At 40.6% G+C, this 12,259-nt stretch overlaps 1 protein-coding gene across 1 annotated transcript in view; it reads right to left on the bottom strand.

The window, feature by feature from the left end:
- Positions 1 to 2,227: 2,227 nt before the first annotated feature.
- Positions 2,228 to 12,259, bottom strand: part of LOC104163393 (FRAS1-related extracellular matrix protein 2-like) — a gene marked incomplete at its 5' end in the record, with an annotated part of 10,717 nt that continues 685 nt past the window's right edge. The window contains 3 exon segments of the mRNA XM_009702394.1: positions 2,228 to 2,337; positions 2,706 to 2,795; positions 8,630 to 12,259. Coding sequence (XP_009700696.1) covers positions 2,228 to 2,337; positions 2,706 to 2,795; positions 8,630 to 12,259 — 3,830 coding nt within the window.

Raw genomic sequence — 12,259 nt, 5'->3', positions numbered from 1 at the left:
GGAAGTGTTCGAGGCCAGGTTGGATGAGGCTTTGAGCAATCTGGTGTAGCGGAAGGTGTCCCTGCCTACAGCAAGGGGGTTGGAACAAGATGGTCTTTAAGGTCCCTTCCAACCCAAACCATTCTATGATTCTATGATTCTGTGAAAATTATTTTACAGGCAACACTAGAGGTATGGGGCAAAATCAACTTTCTAATTCATGTTATTTGAAGAGCACAGGGATTGGTGTTGTAGGTTCCCCTCACCGAGGCATGAGAGAACTGGAAGATATAAAATACTTGGGTTGCAAGATGTGCTTCTTTTTTTTTTTTTTTTACTTATTCAAAATAATATTAGTTGAATAGTATGAACACATACTCATTTTTTTAATCACATTTTCAAACCTCTCCTGATTTCAACATGATCACTTATAGATTATGGCACAATTCAGGTTAAAGGAAGTCCCACTTATTTCATTTACAGCATTAGGCACTGTGTAGCCATCACAAACTTGTTACTACTGCAAAATTCCCGATACAGGAGACAGAATTCTGAAGTGTGCCATTCTACTGCAGATGTTGATAGTCTGTGCTGCATCTTTCACTCAGATTTGTGTGTAGTCTCTTAGAATGATCTGGCTTAAAGTGAAAAATACTAAAACAATAGTCTTGGTATCACTGAAATTCTGCCAAAATATAGCTGAGCTGCAAAATACTGACTTTGATGTCTTTCTGAAGAGGGTGGAAATATAGCTAGATTAAATTGCTGGATTTTTCACCCCTGTTACAGATTCCGAAGACACTGCTAATAAATTTGAGTTATTTCAGACAGACAAATATTAATGTTTTGACCACAACTTCATCCCTTTCAAATGCAGTTTTACCATCTTCGGTCAAGCAGAAAATCAGAAATACTCTGAAATACAACACAGCTCATTTTCCATTGCGTCAACAAATAGCCTCAGGAAAGCAGAGACCATATTACCATCTAGCTAAGTAGTCTGCAAGATGATAATGTCGCAAGTTCCAAAGGCTCTAAAAATCAGAAAGCACCATGTTATCATAATGATTCTTGAAAAACAGCACGCTGTTACAATTCTGCCAAGTAGAAGCAGATGTGGCAGGTAAGCTTTCCAATGAAAGAAAAATTCTTGGTAGACCTGGAATATATTGAGTGCAATTTGCTTTAACTATACATTTGCCACTAGAAAGAGTTCAAATAGCATGGGAAGAAATCTCAGAAACATTGGGTTCTCAAGGAGCAAGTCAGTTTTAAGAAATTATGTTAATCAGTTCACCAAGAGCAAACTTTCTTCAGCTTTAATTACTCCCATCACATGAAATCTCAAAACATCTCAAAACTAAGTATGTGTCCACCTACTAGAACAACTTGAAAATCATTAACAACATCACCATGTGGTGACACCTGTCATAAGAAAATGATGGTATTACTAAGAATATATAGCACCACATGCTCCAATATCTTTACTTAGCTTTAAATTTCTCTAACCTGTATCTCAGTTAAAAGACAACATTTAAGGAAAATAAGTGAAGTGTTACAAACTCTTATCTCATTACTTGTTTTCTGATGTACCAAAGATTTGTAAAGACATTTTGAAAAGTCTCTAGAGGTACTATCTCATCAGTGCTTCAACAGGAGAACATGCTTTAATATCCCACTCCCAGCAATGGTGGATGGTGACAAAACTGTTCAATCTGTGACAGACAGGACAAATTCCTGTTCACTGATCTTAATACCATTAATTGGCTGTGCTTCTTGTGAAGCAGTAACACAAGCTGAGTACACATGAGCTGAAAATAAGCTAACTTGAAGCATTTTTTTCTAAGTAGTATATTATTAAATCAACTAATAAAATTCATTGCCAGTTACTCGTACAGCTATATATCACATATTAAAAAAGGTATTAAAGTAACATAATCTAGCCACCTGTTACCACACACAAGAGTATTTACATTTAGGAATAGCCACATTAAGTACAGACTTTGGACGGAAAAAAAAGGCCTGTTAATGTGTTTTGTTTACCCCTTAAACTGTTCTTTCTTCCTTCTTTAAAAACGAAAAAAAACTCAACTACATAGTTTTTTCCTCAAGTGAGTATATGTCAGTATTCTCAGTTTGTTTTTATTCTTTCCTTTGGCATCCTCCACAATCCTACAAAATAATATTAGTCAGGAGAATTTATATCCGTCATGTGACAAAGATCTTTGACAAGCCTTTGAGGATTCTGTTAAGTAGGCAGAATCAGAACTCGAACTCTATGCAACATGTACATCAGAGACAATGCGTCCATATGAATAGTCTTATGGCTGGAACCTTTAAAAAGGTACGCAACCATAACTGCAAATCAAATTTAGAAAGTTTCTCAAGATAAAAGGCTTATGAGAATTTATGTGTAAAGAGACTGGACAGGTAATACAAAGGTAAAACTACAGAAAGCCCAGGTATCTGAGTAGACTTAGAGAATTTCACTTTCTTGCTAGAGTAGGTTGAGTGTTTTTCCATTAGATACAATTAGCATTTTATCAACATCTCTCTTTGTAATCACCAGAAATAGTCCACAACATGGGAAAGTCGTAACAAAAATCATATTCCAGGAGGTAACATGGACTTCCCTCAATTAAATTCAATGTTCTTAAACTCCCAAAGTATACTTAAATTCTTTCTCTTTCAAGAACAACAAAAGCACAGATCTTATGAGTACTCACCACCATCTTCAACCATGAAATGAAAAATGTCACTGGTGGCATTGTCACCCGCTCGTAAAACATAGCATATCTTCATATCATCAACATCAGCTGTAAAGAGTCAGGAAAAATAGATTTTATTTTAAATGCTGAAGGTAGGAAACTATTTTTACAGAAAAACTTGACATATATTAAATAGTTTAGCTTCAACAGAGACAGGTCAAGGTTCTCCAGTAGAGGTCAGGAATTTCAGTATTAACAGCACTGAATTTTTACAGATACCATTCATTCTCCCTCCCTTTACTTCCCCCTCCCCAGTGCCTTCTTTCTTTTAAGATGTATTTACAAAAAGAACTGAAAGGAATTTAAAAACATGGGCTCAACAGTCAGAATCATTTCACATTTTTAGAGGTGCATTTTCTTAAAGAGATGTGGATCTCCATTAAGATATTGCTTCTGTCAGTCTTCATCCTGAGAAGTACTGTAGAGGTCACAGAAAATCTGTGGCTGAAACGGGAGCAATACATAGGGTATTTTCTATGTTAAGTTCTACCCTCCATTCAAGAGTCAAGACAAATAGTCCACATGACTCCCCCACCCCACCTCTAGAACTAGATCACTTCTGGCATGTGGTCTACCTCTAGAACAGGATAAGTCTACACATTCTGCAGTAGAGAAATCTCAATCTCTTTAGTCCCCCACAAAAATGCCCTCTCCACCAGACCATCCTTCCTATCAGCGTGTTGTCAAAGGATATGGCATATAATCTATATGAACCGTCATAAATAGTGCTCAAACACTTACAGTGATTGACTGTTTGAAGAAACCAAGCAGATGAAATTAAAGTAAATGGACAACACTTCAGTAAGAAAAAAGTCAATGCACAATTTTGAATCATTAATTGCAACAAAGAAAGTACGTAAAAGGTAAACAAATATTTATTAATATTGCGTTTATTGCTTTCCTTGAGCAATATGAGAAACATGTAACACAAAAAACCCTAATTTTTGTCACTTTCTTTGCAAGACTGCTGTTGGTAAAAATCCATGTCTGATACTTTTTTTAAGAAAAAGTGTTAGAAATTAATAGCATTAAAGTGGAGCTCAAGTACCACCCAAATTCTCCTCCCATGTTAGGGCATATGCATTAGTAAAAAGAAGCCCAAAGCACTTTTGTTAGAGCTCCTCAAAATCCTCAGTTCCAGAATTAGCCAGACAACTTCTAGGGCAAACAAGTTAAGAGCATTATCAGCAAATATATGTCACTGAAGAATCTCTTCCATAAATGTTTGAAAGTTAAACATCAAAAATTCATGGAGCTGTAAAGAGGATGCAAACAAATACCTCTTCATGCCACTGGAGCAAATAAATCTTTTATGCTGCAAACACACAAGTACTCGGCTCTGCCCATGTGAGTAGCCTTATCAAAATCCATGGTTCCAACATATATAAAGATAAGCACTTGAGCCAGTGTTTGCAGGACCAGGACCACCTCATTGAAAAAAGCCACCTGTCATTCAAACATCTTAATTTTGACAAAAGAATTGCAAAAGAATGGCCTGTTTTCTGTTCATTAAGAACATGTTCAGAGTCACTTGAGCAACTCTACGCTTTCCTTCCACAGCTGATTAGGTTATGCTAGACTAAAACTTGCCTAGTTGTAAGCACAATTCATTACTGTATAACTATAGTGCCTGCTAAATACTAATGTGATATTGGAATTCTCCAACATAATTTTGACATCCATCCAACATAATTTTCTATGAAAAAAAAAAAATAATCTCCACTAGATCAGGGCACTGATTTCCCATTTAAAATTCTGCAAAACGGATATGGTTATTAAAGATTACATATACTAATACATATTCTTTAAGAAACAAATGCACTTCACAACATAATTCATTCATCTCTCTGAAAACACCTGCCTGAAAAAGAAGATAAAAAGCATTATCAGGGGTAAATGCTGAACAAAATTATTGCTTGCAAAGTGCTGCATCTTTGGCTGGAGTAGCCACGTAGATATCTTCAGCCCCAGGAGGCTACATGAGTGCTGAGACATCAATCAAGCTATATTATTGCCAAGGCATATCCTTACTCTCCCCTATTCCTTCCCCTTCTTCCTGGCTCCTCAGCATACCTGCAGGGCTGTGGGATGTGCCCTGGCCCTTACTCACAAGCTTACCCACGTGGGACCGGGGACTCCCAAAACAGTTCTCAGCAGTCCACCACACTTTGTACATTCAAAACGTTAACCAAACATCAGCTACCTACTTGTTATATACCACTAAACTTTAAATGTTAAAGACTTGGTAGTTCCTTAGTAGATTGTCCCCACTTTTAAACAAATTATCTAATCTTAATGAATATCTGCTATGAACAAATTCCAGCTCTGACTTGCAGAGATGAGTGCAGTACAATTATGCATACACAATATTCTTTGTATGTATTTTTGTCCTAGGACAGCACGAGACTAGAAATTACCACGTGACAAGTATTTTTCTTTAAGCTTTCTCTGCATTTACTATCATCAAATGCTAAATATAAAGCACAAAGAAATAATAATGAATTAAAAGTGCTTTCAGGTGTAACATGAGGTAACAGATAGAATTTGAATAAACTTAGGAACCGCTTAATGGATTTTAAGAATATTTTCTTTCATTACTGTCACTTGCCCATGTCTCTGTTTCTCATTCAGATTATTTTAACAATTAAATAGAAAAGAATAAAAAGCACCAACTATTTTCAGAATTTGGGGACATTTTATCAAGAAGTTAATTCTTCTACACTCTAATATTCCCTTTGAGCAATTCCAATGAACTCTATGAGCCTCATGAGCAAAAGATTACCTACTGTACTTGTGGCAGAAGTATTTGATGTATACTAATTAGAAAGCCCCACAGTGATTGTTCCTGAACAAAATACACAAGAAATCTCCTGGACATACTATATTCTGCACAACTGCATTTTGACTGGAGCTTTTAGCTCATCCTGCAAGCTAGGCTAATTTCCTTTCTAGCACTTGATAAATCTTTGTGGGCAGATATTGAAAAGCAATCTCAAGCAGAAAGCTATTCGCTAAACAATTCCTCTTCCCTCTCTTTCAGTTACAAGCAATCTGAAAAACCAGATTGCTCAAGCTGCTTGCACACAATGACTCTTGTTTCATCAACATTACCTCACTCAAAGTGGTCAGGCTGCCTGTTCATACAACCGCAGACCCAAATCCAAGGAATGGGAACGTGAGGTGGTAGAGTATTAGGATGGACTTCACATACTATTGAGCAGCTTTCAAAACTCATCTGCATGTGACCCTGAACGGCCTCATCTGACTTCAAAGTTGGCCCAGTTTTGAGTAGGTATTGGACCAACTGACCTCCAGAGGTCCTTTCCAACATAAATTGGAAGACTGTAATGATGTTTTACAAGCCTCATCAAGACCCACACATGTTAATGAAACTGGAACTATTCAGCATTTTGTAAGAGGCTGCCCCGCATGGCAGGATAGGACCCCTAAAAAGGGGAGAGATCAAAACATAAAAAGAAAGTGCATAACAGCGGGTCCCATAGTCAATCCAGGAGCATCCCAAAGTCAAAACTATTACTCATGGCTGGTTGCAAAATCTGCACTTACATTATGATCATTAAGAATATGACAAAAGAGGGTCCTGTTTACTCCTGCCCCAAACATTAGATAATTATTTGTCTCAGTATAGCATAAGCATGAAAACTGCATAAATTCACCACTCTGGATTTGACAGTGCTTTGCACATTAATGGTAGTGGTCCACAAGGTGAGGGACAACAGTGAACCACACACAGAGTTTTGAGTATGCAGCTTAGTCTACATTAAGATCTTTGTGTCTTACATTACTTCTCAAAACTGTAGCCTTCTAGGTTCAGCCAAGAATTTTTGTCTCTTTGCCGCTCACTACCCAAAGCAGCTACAGACAAGAGGGCATCTGAGGAAAAGGGAAAGGAAAAGACAGTGTCCTTTCATCCATGGCTTTCACTCCCCAGCTATTCTATGACTTCCAGCAAGTTTTCTTTCCCTGCCCTCAGCAGATGTATTATCCCTCTGTGAGCTTGATGCTTTCTGCCTTCCATGCAGCCTTTCCAGACACCTCTTCTCCCTCAAGTGCTTGGCCCTGCATTCATAAGACATTTTTATGCGTTCACTTCATAAAATACAAACCACTATAAACAGCATTCAGGCAACTGAGAAGAGAGATACCACAGAAGTAACACAGATGCTCAGGAGGTATTTGCTCATAGAGGCCAAAGGAGAAAATTATTGAAGAAACGTGTATTTCTTAAAAACATTCTTCAGCTCAACACAAATTAGAGTTGTGCCAGTACTGTCAGAGAACCTGTGAAGTTATATCACTGTCTAGGGATCCTCATGAGCTTTAAAATAAATTTTTCCAAAGGGTTGCATGCTTCTCACCCAGCTCAGGCAGCCCCAGGATATTAAGAAACTCTGCGTGAAGACCAGTGAGCATGCAACATGGTTGGACTGCCAACTGAAAGCCAAGTAACCAATTCATTTTGGTCATCTGACAAATGTACGCCTGGCCACGTGGCACAAAAGAGAATGGAATATGTACCTATCCTGAGTGCCCCCCACACCCCTCAAAAAATGTGATATCACTGTGCTACGCAGTGATATGCTTTCAAGGAAGACCCATTCAATAATTCTACATTCTCCAAAGTAAGAGGAAAAAACACTAAAAAAAGTGATAATCCATTTATTTGCTCACTACCATTCTCTTCTGTTTCTCACTTGTTCTGAAACAAAACTCTTAATGCTACTCACAGTTCATTACTGAAGCCTTACATTTAAGGAGCTGTCGTTGTTCCCAAGCTTAGACATGGTTTGGTCCCTCCTCATCCTCTTTTTTCGCACTAACTGCAAAACTTAGGGCACCCCAGTCATTCAAAAGTTCATCAGGCCTGTTTGCAAGATTTGGTACAAGAACATCACTACAGCCAAGACTGTAACATGGGACACATACCAGTACAGGCTCTGTGAAATAAAATACAGCCAACTACAAGTTTTCATCTTTAGCCTTACCACCTACACAGCCCAGCCTGTCAGGGCCCCTTTAACTTTGAGTCTCCATGCTGTTGTGCTGCCTGCTCACTCCACAGCTGCAGGAGGCTCCAAGAAACCTCATTTCATTGTTAATTAACCAGCTATTAACTCATTGCAAAGTAACACGGAAAATTCTCTGGAGAATAGCTAATGCTCCCCTTTCAATTAAAGTTACTTCATAGCCTTCTGTTAAGGCTTTATTTCAGAACACACAGCACATGTGGCTTCCATCCTATTTATACCACCTAGTATTTTATTTCCACGTAAAAAGTACCGACATAATTTTAAAACATTTACATCACCTTTTAATTTACCACACACACTTTGTGGTTGAGTTCTGTGTAATTAAGGCAACAAATGCACTCATAATATATTATTTCCCTATGTTTGGGAAATTATTTTGCTTTTACAGTCAAGTGCGCTCAGACTGTATAGCAACTGACATCCTAGCCATGGTATGACCAGTAGTTAATAATAGCTCGGCCACTCCCATAGCATTTTCTAAATAAAACTGCTCAAAGAAGGTACTCAGCCTCTAAAGATCTGTAACCACATGCAGCCCAATTCTGTTATCCAAATTTCTATCACTGATAGAAGGTCCAAATCACAGTTATTTGGACTGTTATTTGGACTCTCTAAAGCCAAGATGCTCCTTTATTCAGTGTTTATCCAGTAGACTCCCTTTCCTGTTTAAAGCTGTCACAGATGTAATAAATAATAAACAGAACTAAAAAAGCAATAAAGGCACTACAAACAAGCTCACTGTTGGAAAGTTTCCCCCATCAAGTAGTATAGAGTTCTGCATGAAAAAGAATCTTTCCAGCGATCTAAAGAAAGCATGGAGCACTGTAATACCTTGGGTGAACTGGCTGATGCTATGGTTGCCTTTCCCCAGGTGGATCAGGAAGCCATGTCGCGGACCCTCTGTGATTCTGATCTTAAGAGTAACATGTAAACTGTCCCTGTCTTCCACTTTGAGCACCTTGTTGGTAATCAGAAACCCGATGTGACCTGTGGCTAGAATACGGAGAGTCTGAGCACCCTTATTTATTACAACTTGAGGTACACTGTTGTCCACAGCCGCTATTCGAATCTTCATAGTCTGAGGTTTCCTCGTTTCAAACACAGTGTTGGGGAAGACATAGAAATCAGTATGAGTGCCATCCGTAACAGTGAAAGAGAAGCTATCCTCAACTGATTCTGTGCCATCATGTTTGTAGCTAATTAGATTTTCATTTAGATCTTGTTTAGTGAAGGTCGTGACCGGTCTGGAGTTATTGAACATGATCTGACCATGAACTGGTATTTGAGTGATGGTAAATTTTAGCAATGCATCAGGTGTATCTCTGTCTTCTGCAGTTAGTTCAAATGGGGTTATCAGTTTGTATTCATTTTCACTCACCACCAGGTTATGGATTGTGACGACAGGTTTCTTATTGTCAACATCACTGATAGAAATTCTGAAAGTACGAAATACAGGGTTATAGCCATCGGTCACCTCAAACTCAAAGCTGTCCATTTTCACCTCATCTTCTGAAGTGTGAATGTAATAGACTTTATTGCCTGCTAATAGGAGTTGAGTAAAAGTGGAGATGGGTACCCCAGGCTGATCTGTGCACTCAAGATGACCACGAACAGGTGCTCTGGTAATAGTGAAAACTAAGTTCTCATCCGGACTATTCAGGTCACTGGTGCTAAGCAAATCAGTAGTAAGAGTTACTTTCCCTCCTTCCTTCAAAGAAACTCCTTTGCTGATTACATCTGGGAAGACAATATCAATGCTACCTATTGTCACATAAAAGTAGCGGTCAATGAGAGGATTTATTCCATCTGTCACATCAAACTTGATAAGATCACGAACTCCTTCTCGGCCAAAATGCATATATTGAATTAAGTTTCTATCCACTTCATCTTGGGTGAAGTTCATCCCCAGGGTGATATTTTCAACTCCACCTGAAGGTTTTAGTCTCTGCAAGAGGCCTTGTCCTGGCCCGTATCTTATGATGTATGTCAAGGTTTTGTCTTCAGAATCCAGGTCAGTAGCCTTCAATATTCTGTTATGAATAGTTCTAGTTTCCCCTATTTCAATCTCCAAACCATCATTGATGGCCATTCTGGGTGTCTCATCATCTACAGGAATAACCATGATGAGGACAGTTTTCCTAATGGTATGTTTACCATCTGTGAGTTTCACCTCAAAACTGTCCTCCTTTGTCTCAGAGTCATCATGTTCGTAGAGTATGTTGGATCTCTCTGTTATCTGATCCAAGGTGAAGCTCTCCACCAGGACAGTTCCATTGACCAGCTGGTTCACAATGTGACCGTGCCTGGGAAGCCTGGTGATTGTGAACGTTAACGCATCAGCAGGGATGTCTGCATCAACTGCGTTGAGGATAGGGGTATCAATAACCAGGCTCATGCCTTCCATCACAATAAACTCTCGCATAAAGATTTCAGGCTCTTCATCATTGATCGGCATAATGACAATGGGGAAAAAGCGCCTTTGGGAAAAGTTAATCCCATCTGAACAGCGGAAGGCAAATCTGTCTTCAACAGGCTCTACACCCTTATGTATACTTTGCACATAAAAAATATGCCCTTGACGGAGGTCTTTCAAGGTAAAAGCGCTTATAGCTATACCTGCTCTGGATTTTTCAGATCCTGGGGCTGGAGAGATGTTCTCTACATACCCAGATGTGGGCTGTGCAACAATGGTGCAGAGTATATCATCACTAGGAGTATCCACATCTTCAGCTCTGAGGTGAGCAGGAGTAATGACCCGCTTGTCACCTTCCATTACCATGAACTGCTCCCCCACAAAAATCTCTGGGGCTTGACTGTCAACAGGAAGAATGGTCACCAAGACTGAAACTCCTTGAACAACATTGCCCCTGACACTCCACTCCTCAGACAGGTCAGACAAGGTAAGGTTGAAGGTATCTTCTTTGGGTAGAAGGCCTATTTCACCACCAGTGTGAGCATATACCACAGTACCATCCAGCAGATCTCTCTGGGAAAATCTCTCTGCAGGCACCCCTTGGACCAGGATGTTCCCATGCTGAGGAGGATCCTCTACAATGAAGGTCAACATTAAATCATCTGTATCCTCATCTGTGCCCTGAATAACATTAGCAGTGATTTCAGCAGCACCATTCTCCAGCACATCCAGGTAGGAACCAAGAGTGCCTGGGGGCAACCGTAGAGTAGGAACCTCATCATCAACTGGGTGCACGTTCATTTTCAGTGTGATGGGTACAAAATGAACGCCATCACTCACATCAAGCCTGCAGGTATCACTGTTGGTCTCAGCTCCGCTGTGCACATACACCACCCTCCCGTGTCTGATATCCTCCAGGCCAAAGACACCTCCTGGAATCAAACTGTACCCAGAAAGCTGCAACTGGCCATACCGAGGAGCCTGAGTCAGGATAAATCTGAGATGGGCAAGTTCAGTGTCCGTGTCACTGGCATCCAGCTCAGTTGGACTAACGACATGGCTGCCTCCCTCAGGTAAAGTGAAGCCAGTATTGGTGATTTCAGGAGGCTGGTTATCCACAGGCTGCAAGTAGATGGTGAAAGTCCCTTCGGCTGCATTGCCAGCTGCATCTTGCACTTGATACTGAAACTGAATCAAATGAGGAGCCACCCCTAATTCTTCCTGTGGGGGACGGTACGAGATCTTGTGATGATTGATCTGGGCTTGGGTGAAGTGGGTAACTTCCACAGAGTGATCCTCAGTCAGCACGAGGGATCCAAGGCGGGCTCCATATACATCTGGAGGGTGGTTAGTGTCAGTGTCAGTGGGGGGCTGGGTTATTGTGTAGCGAAGTTCACGGTCCCCTGAATCCTGATCTGTGTAACACAAGTGCTTCCTCCGCAGTGGGGTCACCTGCTGTTCTGCAACTATTAAGTGCAGGCTGCTGCTACTATGCAGCTCTGGGGCTAATCTGTCTACAGGATGTACTCGGATCACAAAAGTCTGTGGTCCAGAGCGGTTGGGTGGGTCATTGTCATCCTGGACTCTAAAGATAAACTGGTCCAACACAACCCCAGGCCCAGGGCTGTGAGACCCAAAGTGGTGGTAATAGAGACGCCCTTCCAAAATGTCCTGCTGCAGCCACTCTCTCACTGGCTTTTCATAGATTAGGGAGCTCCCCGCTAAGCCCAGCACCCTCCTCCAAGAAAAGTCCTCATCTTCTTCCTCCTCTTCCCAGCCAGGAGGTGGTTGTGCTTGACGGAGGAGGAGCTGCCCAGCTGTGGGGCCAGACTCCACTGTGAAGAGCAGGACGGCATCCTGCGAGTCAATGTCAGTAGCGCTAAGAGCACGGGTGGTGATAGGCACTGTTTCACCCTCAGCCATGGCCAGCCCCGTGTTAGCATTGAGTAGGGGTGGCTGGTCATCAGTGGGCACCAAGGTAATGGGGAAAAGGAACTCAACACGGTGGCGAGAGCCACCATCTTCGAGCCGCAGCACCAGGTTGTCAC

The sequence above is a fragment of the Cariama cristata genome, unplaced genomic scaffold (genome assembly GCF_000690535.1).
Source record: "Cariama cristata isolate BGI_N322 unplaced genomic scaffold, ASM69053v1 scaffold8666, whole genome shotgun sequence".
Lineage (NCBI taxonomy): Eukaryota > Metazoa > Chordata > Aves > Cariamiformes > Cariamidae > Cariama > Cariama cristata.
Note: the sequence above shows the minus strand (reverse complement) of the source record. Positions and strands in the feature narration are given on the sequence as shown.